Source organism: Condylura cristata, unplaced genomic scaffold (assembly GCF_000260355.1).
Source record: "Condylura cristata isolate star-nosed mole 26May11 unplaced genomic scaffold, ConCri1.0 scaffold00001, whole genome shotgun sequence".
Classification (NCBI taxonomy): Eukaryota; Metazoa; Chordata; class Mammalia; order Eulipotyphla; family Talpidae; genus Condylura; species Condylura cristata.
The window spans coordinates 17,143,253-17,168,415 of record NW_004567102.1 but is presented as its reverse complement, the minus strand read 5'-3'; the positions used below and the strand labels follow the sequence as shown (position 1 = coordinate 17,168,415).

Sequence of the window (25,163 nt, the reverse complement as noted above, 5' to 3'; positions counted from 1 at the left end):
CTAAATGACCATCTTACCCAAAATGATATATAGATTGAATGTTATCCCTATCAAAGTTTCAATGGCATTCTTCAATGAAATAGAAGAAACATTACCGAAAGTCATATAGAAACACAAGATATCCTGAGTAGCCAAAGCAATCCTGACAAAAAAAAGGAATGGTGGTATTACACTTTCAGACTTCAAATTACACCACAGTATAAGTAGTCTACCACAGTATGGTATTAGAACAAAAATAGACACACAGACAATGGTATAGAATTGAAGCCCAGAAATCAACCCACATATACAGGGACAGTTAATCTATGACAGAGGAGCCAAAAATATATCCTGGAACAAAGAAAGCCTCTTCAATAAATGGTGTTTGGGGAACCGGACAGCCACATGCAAAGGAATGAAACTAGAACTTTATCTCACACCATATAAAAATATCAATTCAAAATGGAGAAAACACTTGGGTATGAAACTCGAAGCCATTAAATACATAGCAAACAGGCAAAGCACACCTCTACAGAGGCTTCAGAGGTTGTCTGTGGATTTGTCTCTAAAAGCAAGGAAAACAAAAGTGCCAACAATTGGGACGACATAAAACTAAAAAGCTTCTACACAGCGACAGAAACTGTCACTAATACAAAAAGCGACCCCACTGAAGAGGGGAGATATTTGCACCCCATACATCCGACAACTCAACAAAAAGAAAACAGAACCCAATCCCAAAAATGGCAGAAGTAGTAAATAAGCACTTCTGAGAGAAAACATACAGATGGCCAACAGGGCTGTGAAAAATGATCAGCATCACTCACCCTCAGGGAAATGCAAATCAGAACCATGATCAGATAACACCTCACTACTGTGAGAACAAACCATATCATCAAAAAAGACCAGAAACAAAAGGTGTCAGCAAGGCTGTAGAGAGAAAGCTAGTACTGCAGACTGGGTCAGCCCCTGACTTCTCAAAATACTGAAAATGAGTCTATCACATGACCCAGGAATTGTACTCCTAGGTAACTTCCCAAGGAATTAAAAAACACTAATTTAAAGGAAAACCAGCATTCCTATATTCATTGCAGCATCATTTACAGCCTAAATTCCCCCAAACAGGTGAGTGGACCAGGAAGATGTGTTACGGATATGTCCAACACAATAGTACTCAGCTATTAAAAAAGATAATGTTGCCATTGTGACAACATCAATGGAGCTGGAGGGGATTATGATAAATGAGATTAAATCAGAAGAAGGACTATGGGATGGTGTCATTTGTATGTGGAATATAAAAAAAACAAGGGGTCTGATAAAGTCAAACTAACACAAACTCTAAAAATCTTTCTGTAGAGTTGAGACTACAAAGCAGGAGGAGGGGCAAGAAGGAAGCAGAGAGGAAGTTTAATGGACTATGGTGAGGAAATATGGGTGCTTTGGTGATCGGTGTGATGTAGTAACAGCACCTGAAGAGGGGAGAACCTAGCTTCTAAAATACAAACAATATTGAAAATCAGTGTGACCGCAATTAAATACATACATAAGAAATCCTGCCATTTGCAACAACTTTGGTAAATCCAAAGAGTATCACACTTATATGAAATAAGTCAGATAGGGAGAGACAAGCACCACCTGATTTTTGCCTTCATGTGGTATATAGGAAACCAAGGGAATTAACTAAAAAAATAAAATAAACTTTGAGACCAAGTTATTGGGTACTGGAAAGGAAGAGGAAAATAGGTATTGAAAAAGGGTAAAGAGGCCCAGTAAGGTGACGGATACAAATATAATTTTAGAGGTTAATTTAATGTAGTATATGCAGGTGTTGACTTATAATGATACCTACCTTATATGCTATAATGCAAATTTACTTCAGTAAAAAAATCATTTTAAAACACCTATGGGCATTATGAAGGATTTCCAAAATTTATTAGGTGACTACAAATATTTTTTAAAAGGTTAAAACTATGTCTTATTGCCAGTTTCATTGTGATTAATACCTATCTTGTATGTTTTTAGCTTTTCCTAGCACACTCACATGTACAATATAAATTTTTAAAAGAAGATCATCACTTCATGAATTACATACAAGATTTTAAAAGAAATTCTTTCCCCAAACATTCTTCAAATCCTTGAAAGAGTCTGGTAGGAACATGGTCTACCAATCAAACTTTTAATTAATAAACTGTGAATCCCTAAAGGTGCCCCTTCATCATCAGAACACTGCTGATCTGACTCATGGTTAGCATTTGGCTAACTTTTTGGCATGCTGACCTGACCCTTCACAAGCCCCTGAAATTATAGCTCACCCTTATCCCTTTGACTTATAAAAACCTGCTATTGGAATAGGGCTGACAGCTGCCATTTATTGCTAAGGCTTGATTAAGCCAGGTTTTTTTTTTTTTTGGAGTTTGCATATAAAGTTTCCCAGACTCAGATTTAAAGCTCTCAAATTTTGTTAAGGCAATTTTGCCTGCTTTTGAATAAGTGGGTGAAAGGTTAAAAGCTGAGAGGACTTAGGATCGCTCAAAATATCAATAGGTCGATCAGGTGGGCAGACAGATACTGAATAAGGTTGTCCCAGACTCAGGACAAATACAAGCATCTCCAAGAATAGATTGATTTCAGGAGGTTGCAAGTAATAAATGACCCAAAGGCAACTGTCATAGACTGGAAGAATTATTGTAATAAAACTTTTCATTTCTCCACATGTCCATGTAATGAGAGAGACTTAGGATACTGCCTTAGTTACTACGATGATGTTATCCTATTAGGTTGGTTAGATGAAGTAGCTATTTTTGTAGGGGGGGGGGAGTTAGCAAAATAGCAGTAATTTGTTTATGTATCACCGAATTAGAAATAATAAAATGGAGATCAATAAAATAGAATAATAATGCTTGTCCTATGTATTGATAGTTCAGTTAAAATGAAGAATCCTTACAAAAATATGGGTTGGAAAAGAAGTAAAGGATGGAAAACCTTACTGTGATAAGAATTAGAATGATGAAATTGAATGTATACTTACTTGAAAATGGGTATTCTGACCCTTGAGGTGCTCAGCTGATCTCCATATACTTCTCTCCTTACCTAACATACTTTCTCTGGAGTACCTTTCCTTGACAGTTTAACCCATTTTAGACCTCTATTTTGAGCAACCATCGGGTTATTGATATACCTAATGGACATAGAAATGGAAGTCTCAAAGATAGCAGAGACAAACTCGCTATTATTTTTCTCCAAAATTAGGAAGAAAATTAGTGTAAATGCTAGATAGAGATAAAAATGGTTTTTAAGGTGAAAAACTAGTCAAAAGAAAGGCAGACTGCCACGTGCAGCGCCTCATTTGGATGTGTCTGGAGTCTTGGAAGCTTGACTACCCTACGTTCTCCTACAAATGGACCTTGAGAGCTTCTTTGGAGGTTCTAGCAGGGGAGCGCAGCTACTCGTATACCCTCGACCGAAGACCGGTCCGTCTCTATTCGGGGAAGGCCGTCCTCTTCGACCGAGCGCGCAGCTTCGGGAGGGACGCACATGGAGCGGTGAGGGAGGAAGGGGACACCCGCCTAGCCAGCCAGATCAGCCGAATCAACCCTGGCGATCAATGGGGTGACAGATGTCGCAGCCAGATCGCCCTCACATCCGAGAGACATGGCGCGCGAGCTAGCTATATAAGGCCCAAGAAAATTCTGCCTTTACACATAGGTCGAGTTATTTATTCGTGCTAGATTGTCAAAGTAATTCTTAATGAAAGGAAAAGTTTACCTAATGCTATAAACGCTATTTTATCCTCAAAATGCTAAAATTAAGGTGTAAATTAGCTTGAATTTAGTATATTTTCATATTATCCAGAATGCCTTGCAGATGGGTGGGGCATGCTAAACATTGCCATCTCTATTGGTGCAATCTTCCCGGAGCCTCGCCCATCGGGGGCGCCCTCTTTCCGCCGCTGGTCCCGCCTCGCTGCAGACCGCTGGCTGAGCGCTTTGTACTACCCGGGTTCTCCGAGCGGACCGCAGGTCTGTGTCCCTCCGGCCGCCCCACCCTCCCTTTTCCTTCTTGTTTCTCCTCTCCACTGCTCTCCACTCGCTGTTCCGGGCCTCATGCTCCTCCATCCACCGCCCTCCGCTTATTCAGTCCTTCCACATTTCCCTACCCCTTGTCCTCTGCGCCCCTGCCCCCAATCGGCAGACCTGGGCAGCTCGGCTGGGGTTCTGGTCATTCTTGGCTCCCTTGGCGTATTTTCATTAACCCCATCGGAGGAGTCTGAATGCATTGGTGGAAGGTCGGCTCGGATCCTCCCTGGGCGAGCTCTGGCTGGGTGTGGGCTGAGCTGGGACGTGGAGAACCTCTGGGGTCGAGTCTCCGGTGACCCAGTATGTGGCCTGGGCGCTTTCGCGACCCCCGGGCTCGTGTCCCACAGCAGGGATAGGATGTCTAGGGCCTGGGGACAGCTATCGAAGGCTTGAGGATGGACGCACATTTTGCAGACAATACTAATACTCGGCCTGTCCATCCTCTCAGTTGTGATAATCAAACACGATCGTGTATATGCAAATATAAATACTTGCAGAAGTCCCTCGGGGTGTGTAATTCTCCGCGACCCCTCGCTTCTCACTCCTCCAGGCCGAATTTGTAAAATCTAAGATTTTTCAAGGGCAAATTATATGATGCTTGAATCTGCAAACTACGTGCGGTCTGCAACAAATGGCCCCAGCTTTCCAAGAGCCAGACACAAGAAATCAAAAAATAGAAACTGCAAACGCCAAGATGTTTTAATGTTTTTAAGTGGTGGTTTTATTGAGTCAGGAAAAACAATAAGATGTTGGCTTGTTTTTTTTTTTTCCCCCTGTGCTAAAACTCCGAATATTCATTTAGCCCCAGAGCACTGTTGATGACCCAGGGGGCTGCTGATTTGTTTTTCAGAAATCCTGCAAGGCCCTGATGGCAGCGAAGCCCAAGCTCCACTATCCCAACGGAAGAGGCCGGATGGAATCCGTGAGATGGGTTTTAGCGGCTGCAGGAGTGGAGGTAATACACACACTGTTTCTCACAAATTTGCGAGCCAGACTTTTGAGGAAAACATAAATGGCGGAGCTCTCAGTTCTCTCCACCAGTGTTACTGCCATGCTTCATTCAGTGAAAAGATTGCTTGCTTTCAGGGTTTTTATCTTTGGAAGGGAAAGTAGTTGGTGGAATTTATTTTACCGTTGACTTTTACTTTATCACTGACTCTGGTCTACCAATAAATATTTATTAATAAGGAAAAGAGGAGTAGACCTGAAATGTGCCAGTTGTTGCCAGGACTTCGTTAATCATGCAGCCTCTAGGTAAATTTGGTGTTGAATTCAGTGGCTTCACTGTGCAGCTTTTGTATCTTGTGTAATGGTGGTGCTTTTGACCATAGGGCTTGTGTTTTTTTCTTTTTTTTTTTTTCTTTCAGCTTATCATTTATGGGTGTTTTCAGATATGAGGGAAAGTAGAGAGAACCTTGCACTAATGCTGTGTATCCCTCACCCAAGTGCTACAATCACTGATAGATACATCTGATTTTCCCCCTCCACTTGTTTAGTGGGGTATTTTAAAGCAGAATTCAACAATATGTGTTTCATCTGTGAGGACTTCTGTTTTAAGCTCCAAAAGATAAGGACTTTAAAACATAGCCACAATGTCATTTTCACACTGAACAAGATTAACAATTCCCTCTTATCGATAAACCTAACACTCCACTGATTGTCTCATATAGGACTTTTTACAGTTGGTTTGTTCCGGTCTGGATCTAAAGCAGGGCCAAACCTCACATTTGCTTAGGATTCTTTTTAAAAATCTATAACAATTTCCCCTATATTAAAAAAGTAAACTAAAAAAAAAAAACAACTCAATAGTTAGAAATAATTGTAGATGAATAGAAGTTATATAGAGCAGAGCCTTTCCATTGAACTCTCTCAGTCCCCCCTAATGACAGCATCTTACATAACTGTGTCAAAACTAAAACGTTAACATTAGTGTATGACTAAACTCCAAACTTTATTCTAATTTAATTAGTTTTTCCACTAATGTCCTCTTACTATTCCAGGATCCACCATTATATTTAGTGATTTATTCTTAAGTCACTCTCAATCTGTGGCAGACTTTCCTTTATTTCACAACCTTGACAGTTTGGAAAATTATTGCTCAGGTTCTTTGTAGAATCCCCCATAGTGTGGGTTTAGCTGATATCCTCATGAACTGGAGTTCTGGGTTTTGGGGAATACCAAGAAGTGGTGTGCTGTTCTCATTGCATCAAATTTACCTGCAATCACATGAGTTATCACTGATACTGTTAATCTTAGTCATTGATTAAGGTACTATCTGCCAATCATTAGAAAATGACTATTTTTTTCCTGTATTCTTTGGAAGTAAATAGTTGAATTGAGCCCATACTTATCTCTTAGAGAGCAAAGTGTGTTAACTTCAGAATTCTTTTGTAAGGAAAACTTTTTCTTTCTCCACTTATTTATTTTTTCAATTATTTATTTATTTATTTATTTTTTCAATTATTTTTATGTATCAGTCTTGACTTAAGTATAGGTATTATAATCACATTGTTCTAGCTATGACCATCACGGCTCTTTCAGGTTGGCTTTCGAAACCTTTTCATATAGCCCTGTCCTCTTTTTCTTCCCACACCTACACCCCCAACATTTTCTTATTTTCTGATTCTACAAGATGCTCATCTTTTATTTTCTAAGCCATAACCCTAGAATCAGGTATTTCCACAGGGAGTCCGGTTCCCTTGAAAACTGTTAGCAGCCAAGATCTGGTGCTAAATTTCTAGTTCCATTTATCTGTGGAAGAAGTAATTCCCCGGAGAAATCCTCTCATGATTTACTCTTATTTTATCATATTTAGGTTTACTGTAAATTGCTACTTAGACAGAGAGTCCAGGCTCCTTTTTTCTCTGCCTTTATTTTTTCCCCATTGCTATACCGCAGCACAGGCATACTATGAGCACATTTCTATTGTACGAAAACAGGCATGTATGACGACTTGTTTTCAGCAATGCTGAGCTTGATCAGTATTATCTGGTGACGTCAGCCTGATCCACCCATAATAAAGTTTCCTCCGTTACCTTTTCAGCTAGTGGTTTTAGCAGCTAGTGGTCATCACCATTGTTAGAGGTTACACATGTTGCTCTTTCTATCATGTCACCTGGCTTTGTTAACTGTGCTTCTCTTATGAGTGATTTTTCATGTGTTTACTGCCTTTAAGGGAAGTTCATATATTGATAGAAAAGGCAAGATACCATCTTGATTCTGTCTTTTTATCAGCTTTCAGAATAATGAGTCACTACCATAGCAACCTGCAAAAGAAGACAGAAGAATGCTGTTAGGTTTGGGGGTTTTGCTTTTATTTTGAACATTCGGTTTTGGATTTGATTTCTTTGTACATTGGTAACTTGCCACACTATGTTATACAGATTTCTAAGTTGGTCGATAGCATTTTATATATCTTTTTAAACATTTTTTTAATTTATTTATGCATACAAGAACTAGGGTACAGGCCAGAGTTGTAGGAGCAGGAGGATTCATCAGTGACAGAGTGGGGAGCAGAACAGGCAGATGGAGTAAAATACACTGCTGAGGGGAGCAGCAGGAGGGTCAGGAGAGGTCTGCTGCTCCACGTGGGTCAGCTCCCTAGCTGGGGATGGAGCTCACTGAGTTTATCTTCATAGTGCTGCACTTTAACCCGTTGCACCACTAGGGAGGGCCCCAGCCAATTATTTAAATGAAGATGAAAGTATGATTTTCCAAGGCTGCAGAGGCAGAGGACCCTGAAGTGGTTGGCGAAGGCCAGAGCCCCAGTGCCCAGCACCTCAGTTTTCCTTGTCTTTTGGGGCTTTCTCACTGTCATCTTAGGAGATCAGCACTGGCCTCATACACTCCATATGTGCGTGATGCCTGAGAGACTCAGGAAATGCTTCTTTATTCTGTCAAAACACCAATGTTGTGTACTCTGTCCTGCCAGCGGCCACAGCCTGAGAGGTGGCTCTGTCACGTGAGCTATGTGGGGAATAAAAGCAAGCCACCCAGACGTGCCACTCCTGCAGGTCTGGGACCAAGGGCCTGCTCTGGATTTTGTGTCTGTCACTGGAATGGAACAAAGTTTGTTTCATCTTCCCAAAACCCTGTAAATGGGTGACAGGTGGGAAACTCCTTTTATGCCACCTAAGAACAGTAAGTGCAATGGTCAGAGGTCTGGGTTAGAAGAAGTCAGGCTGGAATGTCTCCCCAGCCCTCTCTGAGACTAAAAGGTCCTTAAGCACTTATTTTCCTCTCCAGGCCCACCAGTAGTTTTGTATTTTAATCATGATTTCTCTTGAGAAATTGACAGATGTGAGGATACTGGGTCTTACTTCCACAGAACAGAGAAGCTGTTGCTGGATTGAGTAGAGTAAGGACTGCCACAGATGAAGCTCCTTCATTCCACACAGCCTTAGGACATGGTTTTACATTTTGTTCAGTTCTTGGTCCCACCGACTTGAACCCAGTCAACTTGTTTATGTCATCTGCTTAATTCCTGTACACTTCTGCAATTTGGGTGTATTTTATAGATTTCAGAATAGATGCCTTATCTGTGTGTTAATATAATCCTTTGTCAACTCCTCTGTCATCGCGATCTTTATGCTGTCTTACCCCTCCTATGTTTCCATGAGTTGAGATTCTTGGTTGTAGTAATAAAAACCTGGCTATAAGTAAGTTAAACAACAAAGAACATGGGTCCTGTTACCGGTGACCCTAGATCAGTCACAGGATGACAGCCCAGCATGACTTACCCTCTCACCAGGCTGGAGGGAGCTGGATTGGTGTCCCTTGGGAAGCTGACCTCCTGGTTTACTGGAACAGTCCCCTCTGGCATAGACAGGTCCCTCCCCACAGCAATGGGGACATTTTAATCAAACTTTGTGCTCATCTACTTGTGAAGGAATAGGGAGGAGTAGACTGGCTGCCCATGGAGGAGTTCATGAGTCCTGGAACCACAATAATGATGTGCAAAGCATGCCTGGCAAGTGTTTTATCCCAACTTCTGTGACTGGCAAAAAAGAAAGATGGGAGGCAGACAGGCTGAGCAAGCAGTGTGTATTGCACCCAGGCAGCAGCTGAGATGCTGAGACGGCCCCCAGGGGTCCACAGCTACTGCCAACTCAATAAGGGGGAAGGGTCTCCTATATAGGTCCTAAGCTCAGATTCCAAATGGGTGACTTATCACTGTGTCCTTGATGTGAGGCCCAGTTCATTGTCACCTTCAGCTGGTCCCATCCGGCTGCAAGGTCAGTTTATTACCACCTTATCGAGCTTGGATGCAAGGCTCAATTCATTACCACCCTAATTCAGTCCTTGTCAGCAAATCTTTGGTCACTCCCAACAGTAAGTACCAGAGTGATAAGGTGACTAAAGCCTGCTCACAGGCCACCTGCCCTAATCACGGAGCCCGTTAAAATAACTGAAAGAGTGTTGTAAAAGGGAGTGTGTGGTGTAGAATGGGGCAGTTCTCCTAAGACTCCTGGGTAGGAAATTGTTCCCACCTCCACCGTCATCCCCTTGTGGATCAGACAACTGGTGGTGTAGCGGCCTCAAAGGCGCTGACTCAGCTAGCAGCCTCAGCTACAGTGGGCAGGCTTCATCCCTCCTCTGCCATGTTATTTATTCCCTATCTCTCCAATCATTTTCCATCCCAATGACAATTTCTTCTGACTGACCAGTAGTTTTATAAAGTTTGACAGAAGAGAATTCTCTTGTGAGAATAGCACGCTTTTTGCCTGTGTGTTCCCAGAAATCAAAGTCAGAATCAGAATCCTTTGGAAGGGATCGTCTTTTAAAATGTACACTCTTTCGGGTTTCTCACAGCTACTAGTATGAATAAGTGAGTCCGAGGAGTGAGCCTGGGATCTGCTTAGCAGTTTTAACTGTCCCCTGGCATCCTCCATTTCCAGGATTCAGGCATTTAGAAGTTACGTCTCTTTAGTTTCTTTCATTAGAATAGTACCTGTTTGGTTTTTTCTTCCATGCTTTTAACAGAAAAGGAATATGCAAATGGACAATTGAAACTTTTTTGTGAATACTGCAAAAAAAAGAATCAGTTTTGTGACATGGAAACCTAATGACAAAAAGGATAGTTATCAGAGGAGGGCTGCCTGACTTTTACATAAAAGATTTGTCCTTGGAGAACAGACCTCATGCTTTCAGTGGGGAAGTGAATGGTTGTCTGGGAAGCCGAGCTAGACATGCGGTGAAGACCTCAAGTGGGAATGGCAGACAAACATATTCTTCAAACACATTTCCCAACCGTGGATACCCAAAAGAATCTTAAAAACAGAACAAAATCAAAGCATGTAAGGAAGTTTTTTTGAGAGTTCAAGATATTTATTATTATACTCTGCCCCACATTCTGATATGCCTGATTTATGACCTCATGGATAGATCTAAGTTAAATGTTTTTGGCTATATTTTTATTTGTTTTAATATGTATGTCCTTCTCATTGTGTCATAGCAGGAAGCACATGGTGCCCCTCACTGGACATCTTTGATCAGATGGATACCTAGATCCTAAGATCTCTAGATTTTTCTGATTACAAGACACACTTTACCTTTGCCATCATTAACTTGGGTGATACTTTCAGATTGCCTCATCACTCAATGATTTCAGTGTCCATGTGTGATTCTTACTAAAATCAATTATTAGCGCCCTCCCTGGTGGTGCAACTGGTAGGGACACAGCACTATAAGCTAGCCACAGCCGCTTCAGTGCGAGTTCAATCCCTGGCCCTGGAGGTGACCCACAGGGTGCGGCAGAGCTCTCCTGACCCACCCACTGCTCCCCTCAGCAGTGTATTTCAGTGAGTTGCCTCTTCTGCTCCCCACTCTGTTTCTGGTGAATCCCCTCACCACCCCTGCACCTCTGGCTTGTACCCCGTTTTTGTATGCATAAATAAATAAAAAAGAATTTTTAAAAAATCAATTATTAAAGTGAAGCTTGCAAATTGGAGACGTTCTCATTTTATCATTAATTAGTGCTAATTCTGTAAAGAAGAGCCTTCTCCTTTTTTTTTTTAATAACATTACTAGACATAGGCGGTTTTTTTTTTTTTTTTTTGCTGGTGTATGTCATAATCCACGACTGGCATCATTCCTTTTGGCACTTGAAGTGTCCCAGTTTTGACTGGGACAACGTAGAGCCAGGCAGGACCCTGCAGATGTTTGCCTTCGCTATATCTCACTCGTCATTGAGTACATCTTTGCTTTCAGACATAACAAAACCATCCTTTCTCCTGGGAGCTTTGGCTTCTTTTGATGGACAGTGACATTTAGAAATGGAGATATAGGCGCCGAGTGCCCTTTCTTTTTGCTTTTGAAGTAATTGTACTTGCTATTTCCAGTCCTGAACCTATAATGACTTTTCCCTTCTTTGGGGGGGGGGTGTCTCTTTTTTGTTGTTTTAATCTAGTTTGATGAAGAATTTTTAGAAACCAAAGAACAGTTACAGAAGTTGCAGGATGGTGAGTATGGAGATGAGACAATTGTCGGTAATGCTGGTATTTCTGTAAGAACTGATATATTTATGTGGAAGGGCAGTGGTACTGCTGACATTAAACATTCAGAACAGTATCCTCAAACCAGACAATCAGGAGGGAATAATAGCTGGAATTACCAGGAAACCACTTCTTATTCAGTATTTCATTATAAGTTGTGTTAAAGGGAGGGCTTCCTTCTTCTCCTTCTTCCATCCAGGTAAATAGCCATTCAGCATCCTTGTCTCTCCCTCTCCTCTGGCCTCTTTTCCCCCTTTCTTCTTTCCTCATTCCTCTCTCCTCCTCATTATCCCTCCTTGTTTCCTTCACAAAAGCTGGGATATCACAACCTGCTTGATACATGCAGATAAATGTCCCCATTTACACTGGGCTGCATTTCTGAAGTGAATACCAAATAGAGATTAAGTCAGCATGAGGGTCCTCCCCCCTTTTAGCTCCCCAGTCAGTCCCACACCTTCCACACTCAGGTCCCATAAGACATGCCTGGAGTCCGATAAACAGTCTCCTCCCTGGTCATCAAGGGTCCTCAGGCACAGCCCAAGGCTTCTCAGAGGCACTAGCTCTGTGGGGCGTGATGACCCATCCATGTGTGTCCCTGTCTGAGATCATAGGAGTGGCTAATGCTCTTCTCCCTTCAGTGGGTGTCCCCCGGTCCCCAAGTCCCTGAGGGCTAGGCTATACTTGTATACTCCCTAGAGGTTGGTACAGGGAAGTGGTTGATGCTGGTTTGTTGAAGAAAGCAACAAACCTGTTTGTCCAGGAACAACAGATTTGGTAGTAAATGATCTGTATCTGGGAAGAGAAGAAGCAATGGGTGTACCTCAGATTCTCTGAAGCAATGCTGTGATGGAACATTCTACAGTGATGGCACATTCCAGTTTGCACTGTCCAGTGTAGTTGCTGATAGCCTTCTGTGCCAGTTGAGCACTTGAAATGTGTCTTGAAATGTGTGATTTATTTTTTCATATAGAACTGGGGTACAGGCCAGAGATGCAGAGGGTGAGAGGATTCACCAGAGACAGAGCAGGGAGCAGAACAGGCAGATCGACAAAGTACACTGCTGAGGGGAGCAGCGGGTGGGTCAGGAGAGGTCTGCCCCGCCATGTGGTCACCTCCAGGGCAGGCGGGGATCGAACCCATGCAGAGGTGGCTTAAATTTCTTAGTGCTGTGCTTTAACCCCCTGCGCCACCAGGGAGGGCCCGGGACTATCTTTTTTTTTAAAGATTGATTTACTTATGCATACAAGATCTGGGGTACAGGGCAGAGATGCAGAGGGTGAGAGGGTTCACCAGAGACAGAGTAGGGAGCAGAACAGGCAGATCTACAGAAATACACTGTTGAGGGGAGCAGTGGGCAGGTCAGGAGACGTCTGCCACGTCATGTGGGTCAGTTCCCTGGCTGGGGATCAAACTCATAGTGCAGTGGCTGCATACAGCTTCATAATGCTGTGCTTTAACCCGTTGCATCACCAGGGAGGGCCAGGAATTAGCTTTTAATTTTTACAAAAATGTTAACTAATTTTAATTTAGATTTAACTAGGCACGTGTAGCTCCTGTAATAGCCAGTACAGCTCTGATGAAATAATGTCACTACAATTCTCCCCACCCTATATCACCCTTTATCCTCACCCTTATTTTTCCTACAGTGAAAATCAAAAGGGAAAATTTAGAACAATGCTAATTATCAGGCTTTTCTGGCTAAATCTGCTGAAGTTATCAGTCATCAGGGAGCTGGCCACTATGTCCTCAGACCATGCCCAAACTCCCTTTTGATGGAATAGGACATTTTTTTAAGTGGGTAGGGAGAGGGAAGAGACCATTTCTGACTCTGGCTTCCTGCTCAGGTAACCACTTGCTGTTCCAACAAGTGCCAATGGTTGAAATCGACGGGATGAAGCTGGTGCAGACCCGGAGTATTCTTCACTACATTGCAGAGAAGCATCATCTCTTTGGCAAGGACCTCAAGGAGAGAACCCTGTACTGTGGCCCCTCTGAAGTGTTCTCGCTTGTCAGCTTGCTGGTGCCTTAGCTGGCTTCCACCCCTCCACAGCACACCCAACCTCTTTATATCTGGTAGCATTACAGAGAACAGGGACCAAAGCCAATCAGAAAGTCAGTACAAAAAGTCTGAATAAACACTAGGAAAGAGTTGAATTCAGATATTGGTTCTAATATCTGGGTGATTGTTTCAGGTTTCAAACTGATCATTGTGTTTTACCTTTCTCGCAAATGGTATTATCATGGAGTATTAGAAACAGGAAACTGTTTCATGACGTTCAATGCCCAGAATATGCATTGAATTGTTATTTGAACTCAGAGCTCACTCTTGTACCTCTAAATGCCTAATCCTGGGAAAATTGTTTAGCTCTGGGTCCTGGTGAGTTCCCTGTACATGGGGCTAATAATAGCACAGTCCTCATAATGTCACAAGGGTCAATGAAATACTGGATACAGAGAGTTGAGAGCCACGCCTGGTACATACCAAGCATTCCATAAATTATATCCACTGTGCCTATATATGTGAAGCCTGATGCTGGAGTGAGGCAGGAAGAGCAGGGATCAGGATTATGCTTTGTGATTTGTAATAGATTTTTCTGAATTCCAATTAAAATTGATTGACCTTGCATCTTTGGTCCTAAAAAACAGGTATAGATAAATGCTTTGTGGTACTTAAGTTACTAGAACCTTCAGGAAAAAAGCATTCTGAATTCTTAGCTGTGAACACCAGGAGTTCAATGGGAGGGGAAATTGCAAAACACTTTTTTTTATTTTTGCTTTTCAGGATTGACATGTATGTGGAGGGGACGCTGGATCTGCTGGAACTGATTATCATGCATCCCTTTCTAAAACCAGACGATCAACAAAAGGAAGTGGTTAACATGGCCCAGAAAGCTTTCATTCGCTATTTCCCTGTGTTTGAAAAGGTAAGTGAGGCCTATGACACAGATGAATAGACCACAAGGAACCACAAGTGGCCTTTTGCTCATACAAGAAGCAGGGCCTGCTGGCCTGCTCTCCCAAGAACCAACAGTAGCCAGCAAGGCAGAGCCAGGATGACTTGGGATCTTCAGACTCTACCGGGATCACATTACTCAGAAATGTGGGGAGAATGTGGGCTCACAACACATGTGTCATGCTCCCTTACATTCACCAGGTGCCCTCACAATGTGAGATGCCTACTTCATTCCTTCTCTCATTCCCCAAACATTTGCTGAACAGCTGTTGTGAATCAGACATCCTGCTTGGTAGTTTGATATGAAGAGAAAAACTGCCTCTGTTTTATTGCCCTTCTCCTTTGCTTTTTTTGTTGTTGTTTGGTTTTTATTTCACTCATCATACTATTACTCGTGTTTTTTTTTTTTTTAAGTTTCAAATTCCTTTTTTCCTGAACTGAGAAGAGTCTTTTATTTATTTATTTATTTATTTTAAGTTTCCACTGAAAACAAAAGGAGAAAATGTAAAAGCATGGCTTTGGCCGACCTTCTTTGGTCATCTTTGTGAAATTAGCCTTGAGGAGAAGGAGAGGGATTTTCTGTTGCTTGGTTCCATGTCTTTTCCCACAGGCATCTCGTGAATGTAAACTAGGAGAGTGCAGAAATGTGGCAAGGTAAAGGAGGAACCAGGTGTCTTGGTTGAAGGTCACTGCTGGCTCTTATGTTCCTGTCACCAAGCTGCATCAGGGCTGCTCACAGCACATGAGCTGAATGTTTTTACCCTTCTGTCTCACATGTGAAATGGAACCAGAGAGAGAAGACGTGATGATGCCCAAATGGAATCGGAACCTGGAATCGGAATTCTAGCCTCTGACCACAGACTCTGGCTTCATTGTTGTCCCTGTCTGGTTCCAGTAACTGTTTTGACTTGGGGTCATACAGAGATCTTGTCAGATATACATACCACACTCCTATGGGCACTTACGCATCCTCATGGGCATGGCAGCGTTCACTACAAGAAGATTCTCCCTTTGCCTCTCCTGGTCACCTCTATTTCTGTATATCTCTGCACCCATAGGTTACCTTAATGTGGGAGACAACATGTGAACTCTTGTGTTTTTAGTTTGGGGAGTCTTAGAATACGTGAAAGGAAGGCTTTTTTAGTCATGTCTGGTTTATGACTATGAGTCCTGATGTTCATAGGCACACAGAACTAGCAAGCAAGATTGGACCTTTGGAGAAAGCCCTTCTTAAATCATTTTCGCAGCCTCCTGGACTGGGAATTTATTTCTGTAGAATAAATAAATAATCTATTCTGTAGAATAGATGTATCCTTTGAAGGCACTTTATATTAAATCCAGGATTAATATTTCCTTTGATTTACAGTTTCTCATTCTGATATAAAGCAGATATTGAATGATGTTTACATGCCTATATCCTTTGGTTCCCCCACCCCATAGGGACCTTTCCTTAGTAAAGGGTAAGTAAGTAAAAGGATCGGAGGATAAGGCCATTGTTTCACCCCCTTCTCAGATACTGCACTGACTTCCAAACTTCATCAGATTCCCCATAGAGTGTATAATAACTGATGGAAAACATTTACTTCCCACAGGTTTTAAGGGATCATGGACAAAGATTTCTTGTTGGTAATCAGCTGAGCCTTGCAGATGTCATCCTACTCCAAACCATTTTGGCACTAGAGGAGAAAATTCCCAATATTCTGTCTGCATTTCCTCACCTCCAGGTAAATGAAACCAAGTATGATGAGGCTGGCCCAGAACTCTGGGGACTTACTTCAGTCTCTTTTGATTTGTTGGTTTGTGTGTGGGAGGGGAGAGAGATGGTAGAGGCAATATGTATAATTTTTTTAAGATTCTGGTTAGTGAAATGAAATGAAGCTACAGACTTGACATTATTTTCTTGGTCCCCAAATCCTTAGGACTGAAAGAGAATTTACAGGTTAAGGAAGTTTGACCTTAGCTTTGTCTTATAACCACACTTTTGGAACAGACACAGTTTGCTGATAGGGACTTCCACCGAGGTAATTGTAGGGATGAGGCACTGTTCATTTGATCTTATGTACTAACAGGAGGGCTTGAGAGTCATCATCAGAAACAGTGTTCCCATTACAATTGGGCTCCATTCACTGAAATATTGTGGTTTCAAGCCGGAAATGTCTAAGTTCTGAGAGCTCCTAACCAAGATCCTCAATATCACTCCAAAGTTCGTACTATTCTCCCTTACACTAATTCCAAGGGAAGACTTATGTGTGATTCAGCTTATCCATGGGTATTATTCTATCCAGGTTGTTCAAAGGATTTTGAAACAGAAAAAAGGATTTTAAAAATTAATCTCATCCAATGCCTTCAGTAAACAGATAAAGAAACGGAGACCTAGAACAAAGATGTGAGCAGTCAAGCTGGCCTAAATAGTGGTATTAGTTTTGGTCTGGAACCTAAACCTTTATCACCACCCAAATCTGTGGGCTTTTTACTACACTGGGGGTTGGGAATATTGATCAAATCAGGTCTTCCAGCTATTTTTGTACAGCTCTTGAACTGGGAATAGTTTTTGCATTTTTAAATGGTTGAAAAACAATCAGAAGATTTTGTGACAGCTGAAATTATAAGAAGATCAAATTTCACTGTCCATAAATAAGCTCTTTTGGCACAAAGCCATGCCCATTCATCTATGGCTTCTTAACAAAATAAATATAAAACAAATGTTAACACATCTTTGACCAAATACATACTTCATTTCCAAAAAATAACTCATACTTAAACAATTTTTCTCAAGTCCAGTAAATCATTTTGATATAGTAATAAGAACAACCATCTGTTAAATTCAGACACCCAGAAAATGAGAATAGACATTTTCAATAACAAATAGCCATTATTTAATTTAGCTTTCTACCTATTCCTTCTTGTAGAAACAGGAAAAAGTATACTGATATTTTCCATCTGTGATGCTAACAGCTTTTATTTTTAAACCCAGGCACACTCATGTAAACACAACTTTAATCTCTGATCTGATCAAGCCCCACTATTAAAGAACTCTAGGATCTTAATTCAGATCTTCTGAGTTGAATAAAAAGGATCATTCCTGCATTGGTTAAAGAGGAGAGAAAAATTCACAAACTCTTAAATGAAAATCACAAAAGATTTTATCATAATATTCATAATAAATATGAATCCAGGTTAATTTTGAAATAATAAATCCTATGGAACAAGCTTCCAAATATTGGCATATTTCAAATTAGATAGTTCAAATAGGCAATGAAAAAGATTGTAACTTGCATAGGATTAGTTGACATAAATATCAGAATCTGTATAACTATTAGTGACATGTATGTATGTTTGCGTGTTTGAGACTGCTTGACACTGGCGTCACAGGTGGGGTGGTCGGTACGGGGCTGTTGGCTCCATACAAGTGAGCATGAGTGCATGTTCCACAAGATCCAAGAGGCCTCCCTTTGCACTCAGCACTGTTTGAATGACCTATTATTGCAGGGGGAATATTTTAGCCCTGGCGAAACCTTCAGTTGCAAATAGATGAAGGAGGGAGAAGGAGCATGACAGAGGGGAAGTGACTACGGAAGACTATTGCACTTTTAACAGCGTTCTGGAAATATAATGACAGTGGTTTCATCTCTATTCAGGCTGTAAGCCATAACTTGAAATTTTGGGGTTTAAAACTAATCCTGTTCAACAATTCAGAGAACCAGAGGCTCAGGATCAGTTCTATAAAAGAAAGTTCTGTTAAATGCAATTATAAAGACTTTGGCTTATAGTTAGAAAATGAAGGGAAGAGTGGTTCCTCTTCAGTTCCTTCTGGGTGGGTCCAGAGTTAATATCAGAAACATACCTTGCTCTTTTCTTGACCATAAAGGTGTATTTGTTATGGATGATCTGCCAGATTGTGAAGCTGACCAATTCCTGCAGGCCAAGAGATAGGTCGACCAAAACTTACTGGAGAAGAATTAGCACAACTGAAAGAACAGAGAGCAGAAAACATCTGGAATGAGTCTGGGAAGCAAGGAATGGGTCGGTCATGTTAGATGAAGATGAGGAAGATTTGCAGAGAATTCAGGGCACTTAAGTTCAGAAAAATTGACATGGAAGATGAAGAAACAGACCTGTACAGGGTTTTCAGCTCAGTATGGAAGGTAGTTCCAGAAATACATATTCTACAGACATCAGGTACACATCTCACTTCAGAAGAGCGATAGAAGAGGAGAAAAGCCTGTGTTGTAATGTAAAAAAGCAGCAGCAACAGCAGAATCTACCAAGACAGCTTTCGCTCTTGTGTGAAGAGCCAACCAGGGCCATTGGCAGTGACAAATCATTTAGATGTTCATTTTTTCAGCATTATCCTGTGTCATTATAGCATAGGGTCCATTTTGATGTGTCCAAGAGAACAATGTTCAACAGAGGAAATAAGACTTTTATGGGATTTACAAACAAAAATATGAGAAAATGAAAATACATCTGTGGTAGGGCTACAGAATGATTATGTACTAGCCAGGAGGCATCCAGCAATTAAAGAAATTTAAAATAGAACAAAACTGCTTTATTATATGTAACATATAATAAATTGTAGCTTTTCAAGTAAATGATCTTTCAGATGACTTTGGAAGAAAAATTATATATGCTAATGCACATTTTTCATATAGTTCAGAACTGTCAATAGGTCAAAAAGGAATAACTCATATGCTTTTAGCCACTACTGAGATTTGGTAAGATTTGACTGTGAATGAAACTATATTTTGAGGGCTATTTTTTTCTTCTATAACTCTCTGATATCTGAGCCCTTAGCTACAAAAATGCAATTGATCATTTCCCACATAAGCAGAAAGAGGGTTCATTTGCTAGTGGGTCTAAAAAAAAGGTCCAAGAAAGCAGAATCCTAAAATATAAATTTTACCATCTTAATACTTCTAAAAACACTTTTATGTAAATGACTGTTGACTTTTTTCTGAGCAGATCCAAGCATTTGAGGTACTTCCATGCCTGCTAGTTTCCTTTCCTGTTTTTTCTGTAAGCAAGTATAATCCTAAGTATCTTTTTTATTTTATGACTTCTGAGGAAAGTTTACATCTTGGTGTGGACAATGAGAGTTTCAAAAAGTCTGGCTCAGATTCCAGCCACTGTTGGCTGAGATTGTAAATAATCAGACCAAGAAATCAGACTCTTAAACAGATGCCAGATTACAATTCTGGTTGGATCTCTGTAACAAATAGTTATTGAACAAATATCGATGGGCCATTTGCACAACTGTATTTCCATAGTGGATCTTGACTGTTAAACTTGAACTTTTGTGTTTACTCTTTTCAGGAGTTTTCCGTGAAAATAAGTAACATCCCCACAATTAAGAAATTCCTTGAACCCGGCAGCAAGAAGAAGCCTCCTCCAGATGACATCTACGTGAGAACCGTCTACAACGTCTTCATGCCCTAAGTCAGCCTTCGCCTGTGACTGAGAGCTACTCCCTGCAGAGCGCTGTGTCCACATAGTGTCTTCACTGATGCCAGCTCCATCATGGTGCTATGTCTGACTGTCCCTAAAACCTCTTTTAGTACATTTTTTTTTTTCCAGTGAATAATTGTTACAGGGCTTTTTTCTGAAAACCATTTTTGGAGAGGATGGCACTTAAATTAGACCTGGTTACTCATATCCTGATGACAAGAACAGCCAGAACCTCATGTTCTCCCTGCACTTCTTTTCTCCTCTCATTCTAAGCCCTAATTTTTAATATCTAGTAACAACAAAATGTCTAGTGAATGACAGTCCTCTCACCTATAACAAATCCATGGTAGTAATGAATGCAGTCAATAACCAAAATAAAGAATTTGCAAATCACTGCCCTGCTGCTACAATTTTTTTAATTATACTATTTGGAATATAAAATACATTCACATGGTTCAGCTATCAAAACTGTTTAAGATGCTTTGCAGTTAGCAGTATTTTCGACCCTGCCCACAGGGCAGCTACCCCGTTCTGCTCACAGCAGGCAAACATAGGTATCATTTGTTTATCCTTCTAGTGTATGTGGCGCATATGTAAGAAAACAAATATATATTACTTTTATCCCCAAACAAATGCTTATTTGTAGGCTTCTAATTTTTTGTATTGCAGAACTAAAAGGAGTTTTTATTACAGACTGCTTTAGGGTCCTCCCTGGTGGCGCAGCAGGTTAAAGCACAGCACTAAGAAGCTAAAGCCACTTCAGCATGAGTCCGACCCCAGCCCCAAGGTAATCCATGTGGCGCGGCAGACCTCTCCTGACTCGCCCGCTGCTCCCCTCAGCAGTGCACTTGTCTATCTGCCTGTTCTGTTCCCCACTTTGTCTCTGATGAATCCTCTCACCACCCCTGCACATCTGTCCTGTACCCCAGTTTTGTATGCATAAATAAATAAATCTTTAAAAAGAAAAAAAAACTGCTTTTAACATGCTGACTTACCTCCCTTTAACCTAGCAGTGTTATATGCTAGGCAGAGGCCAGGAGACAAAGCCCTAGATCAGAGCCCATACTGAAGGAGGGGGTAACCCAAAGCCACACTCAGAGAAGCTTAGACCGATGGGGGACCCAAAGGAATGCCTGTCTTCTCATGTCCCAACCTGACTGGGTGGCCTAGGGCACAGAGTCCCTGCTCTAGAAAACTACCACACAGTAGGAGGTTAGCTGTGCAAACAGCAGAATTGCTGCTTTTGGAATGTATAAGACTCGGGCATTAAAAGTGAAGGAGAAGCAAGTTTTGATGATTGTCTCAGAGAGAAGACATTCTTCCTGAGCTGCAGTGAGGAGCTAGTGCTTGCATGTAAATAACAGGCATACACCAGGGGATCATAAGGGCCTGTCACAGTGACCCTAGGTGCTTCTGCATTTTGTTAGAGAAAAATCAAGGGCAGACAGCATCAATCTCTTCCCTTACTCTTTAACATGTGGGCACCCTGCTGCTATCTGAGCATTGAGGATTGCTGGAGGACAAGGCTTGGTGGCAGGAGTACCACGTGCACACCAGAAGGACCATGGTGGCCAGGCTGAGATAAGAGCCAACAGTAAGGGAAAATGGAAGGTAGTGTGGTGAAGTCTCCCCTGCATAAAGACAGGCCCGGCCTGTGCTTCTGGGAGGTGATCTCTACCCCCTTGGGATGGCACGCCTAAAAGGAGTGTCTGCCCAAGACCTTGGGCTAGATCATGACGGGATTTACAGTGAGATTTGAGCTTCCCCAGCAGTGTGAGGCAGGTGGGGCCTTGAGATCACAGGCATCATCTCCACTCTGAGGGCTGAAGGAGCAGTTGTGAGGGCAGTCAGTCATGCCACTTGGGTCCTTTGTAAAACTCGACTCAAGGCCTGGGTGGGCTTCCATGCCCGTCACACAGGGCAGCCAGGAGGAGTTAGGGCTGGTCCTGGCGCCACAGAGGGCATTCGGAAACTCCTGTTTGGACCCTGGGCTCTGGCCTATGCATCTCTTCCCTAGGCTGTTTGTCATCAGTGTCCTCTCCATAGCAAAGCACAACCCTGAGTGTGACAGCTTCATTGCGGGCTGTGAGTCCTTCCGTGGGGTTGTTGAACCTGGGGGTGTTGGAAGGGCACCTTTGAACTGTAGAGGGAAAGATGTACTTTTGGACTTCTCAGCTCCACAGGTAGGAGAAACATTTTACACTCTCCTGTAAACTGAGCCCTGCAGAGATGTTTTATTTATTTTATGATTGAAGTAACACTGCTTTTACAACACTGGCTATGATTTAGAGGCATAGGATTATGTGCTATGTAGGTCTCAAGCCATTTTGCAAAAGATCGTTTCATGGGTTTTAATTCTTTTGGACACCAGGGGGCCCTCAAGGCCAGCTCTTTGAGAATGCAGCTTGGGAGTTTGGCTACTGCTCTGGACTAGAGAAATTTAATACAAGAGGCCAAATGTCTCCATGGAACAGATTCCTCTGGCTTCCTGCTCATGGTTACAACAACTTAACTGATGTAAATCACTTCTCAGGTTGAAAACATGTTCCCCATCCCACCTCTGAAGCCATTATCCTGGTTTTGTCACACTTCAGTTTCTAGACTGTTCTCCTATTTTCATGAGCCACTAGACTCTCGTGATAGAGTAGGAAGAGATTGTCAGGGATTGGATGGTTTATCCTTAAAAATATCAGCGTGCTGGTGGGAACGCAAACTAGTACAACCACTATGGAAAACTGTTTGGAGGTTCCTCAAACTGCTAAACATGGAGCTTCCCTACAACCCAGCAATCCCACTCCTAGGTATCTACCCAAAAGACACAAAAACACTGATTGAAAAAGATACCTGCACCCCCATGTTTATTTCTGCTTTATTTACAATTGGAAAAACATGGAAGCAGCCCAAATGCCCAAAAGTAGATGACTGGATTAAAAAGATGTGGTACATATATACAATGGAATATTACTCAGCAACCAAAAAATGAGAAACACGTGTCTTTTGCAGCAATTTGGATGGAGCTGGAAAAGATCATGCTTAGTGAGATAAGCCAGAAAGAGAAAGAAAAATACCGGATGGTTTCACTCATAGCAGGAGTATAATGGACCAGGCGAGAAAATAACAAAAATAATGAACAAGCATGTACCAGAGACATTTTGCAGGGGTGGAGTGGGGAATGGGACCAAAATGGGGGGTTTGATGCACGGGATCATGGTGATGGCACACGGGTGACTTGGTGATGGGAAACCCGCAGGGATTACAATTGAGATGGAAAAAAAAAATGTACAAAATGATGTAAAAATAAACTTATGTAAAATAAAAAGAAATAAAAGTTAAAAAAAAAAATCAGTGTCCTAGGGTGCACAAAGCTGAGCTCAAATACATGAGACGGAAGCCAGAGCAGAGGAGAGACAGGGAAGCCCACCAGCTGGAAGCAGTTGAGCCAAAGGGATCCTAGTACACAGCCACATATAAACTGGGAGGGCTCCTGAGTCTGGACAAAAAAGGAAAACCAGGCAGTGAGGGGCTCTGGTGTCTGTGACTGAAGGAGGAGGTAACCCAAAGCCACACTCTGAGAAGCTTAGGCAGACTGGGGCGCAAAGGAATGCCTCTCTTCTTATGGCCCCACCTGAAAGGGTGGCCTGGAGCAGCCTCTTAGAGGTCCACAGAGCCTGAATGAATTTCAGCAGGCAGCATCTGCACGAGCACAGCTTTTGTATTTACTGGTGTTGTTTGTTGAATTGTTACAGGGCAGGGAGAGAGGGGCACCCTTGAGCCCCCAAACCTGCCTGCTCTAAACAGGTTTTGCCATCCACTGCATCAAGACAAGACATAAGAGCTTTAATGGAAAGGGACTTTAATACAGTGAGTATACAACACAGAACACAAAGAATAGTTTCTAAATCAAACACCTGAAGTTACCCATCCCCTCGTGGGTAAAAGTCCAACCAAAAGGGATTGGCCCAAAGCAAGGCCTGAAAGCTGCCACAAGCCTAAAGCACCTTCTGGCCGGGACCCATAGAAAAGGGTCAGAAGGGTCAAACAAGTCGGGAGGAAAAGAGCAAAATCAAAATCAAATAAACACTGCCATAGTCACCTCCCTAAAGGTATCACCCACATCTGTTTTAACCAGCACAGGGCCAAGAAACAAACACGGTGTCTTCATCACAGTGGCTTCCTCAGGTCTCCTTCTGGCTCTCCATCCTGCTTCCTTCTTCAGATTCCTTCTCTTCTCCTTTTCTCTGCTCAGCTCCACCCTCCTTCTGGGTGGGACAGGGAACCTGGAACTTCCTGTTTTTTCTAGGGACCACCCTGTTACAGAATGATCTTGATTCCTTTAACTCAAATACTCTGCCCCAGAAGATGGTGGGAAGCTCTTTATGTTACAAGGCAGGCATCTGCACCAGCACCCCAGAGCCCCTAAACCTGCCCGCTCTAAATAGGTTCTGCCATCTGCTACATCAAAACAAAATACAAGCTCTTTAATGGAACGGAACTTAAATACAATTAGTGTGCCATACAGAAAAGACAAAGAATATAGTTTCTAAATCAAACCCCTAAAGTTACCCATCCCCTCACGGGTAAAGTCTAGCCAAAAGGAATTGACTCAAAACAAGACCCAAAAGCCCATCACAAGTGTAAAGCATCTGCTGGCTGGAACCCATAGAAATGGGTCAGAAATGGCCAGACAAGTCTGAGGAGGGGAAGCAAAATCAAGGTCAAGATAAACGCTGCCATTGTTAACCTCCCCACAGTCCTCAGTCCTCTCACTCACATCTCTTTCAACCAGCCCAGGACCAAGAAACAAGAGCCACTTCTTCACATGTCTCTCTGCTTCCTGTGCCTCCTTCAGCTCTACTTCTGACTCTCTGTCCTGCTTCCTTCCTCTTCAGTTTCCTCTCCAGCTTCTTCTCCCTGCTCAGCTCTACCTCTCTTGGGTGGACCTGGAACCTGGAACTTCCCCTTGTCCTGGGAACCACTCTGTTATAATTCACCATATCAGCACAAACATCCCCACGAAAAGCAATCTGATATGTTTCTTTATACTTGAAGTGGGTTTCTTGTAGAAAACCCATAATTGATCTTGTTTCTTTTCATCCAGTCACAATAATCTCTGCCTTTTAATTGATATATTTAGGATCATTCACAATTATAATTATTATTGAAGTGGTTGAACAAATAGAACTATGTTACTTGATTCTTCTTTTTTGGCTTCCATTTTTT

The 25,163-nt window shown here is 42.0% G+C and overlaps 1 protein-coding gene and 1 pseudogene across 1 annotated transcript; both read left to right on the top strand.

The window, feature by feature from the left end:
* The first annotated feature begins 3,915 nt into the window (after window positions 1-3,915).
* Window positions 3,916-20,336, top strand: GSTA4 (glutathione S-transferase alpha 4). The gene is made up of 7 exons (XM_004673573.2): window positions 3,916-3,995; window positions 4,903-5,007; window positions 11,461-11,512; window positions 13,390-13,522; window positions 14,328-14,469; window positions 16,091-16,222; window positions 19,812-20,336. Exons 2-7 carry the CDS (start codon window positions 4,921-4,923, stop codon window positions 19,932-19,934), a joined length of 669 nt encoding a protein of 222 aa, XP_004673630.1. The 5' UTR covers window positions 3,916-3,995; window positions 4,903-4,920; the 3' UTR covers window positions 19,935-20,336.
* On the top strand, window positions 17,754-18,736 carry LOC105853695 (annotated as a pseudogene).
* Window positions 20,337-25,163: the final 4,827 nt, after the last annotated feature.

Coding starts and splice junctions, on each gene's coding strand:
- GSTA4 (XM_004673573.2), top strand. CDS start 4,921: ATGGCAGCGAAGCCCAAGCTCCACTATCCCAACGGAAGAGGCCGGATG. Junction 5,008..11,460: donor TAGCGGCTGCAGGAGTGGAG/GTAATACACACA, acceptor GTTTTAATCTAG/TTTGATGAAGAATTTTTAGA. Junction 16,223..19,811: donor CTGCATTTCCTCACCTCCAG/GTAAATGAAACC, acceptor TACTCTTTTCAG/GAGTTTTCCGTGAAAATAAG.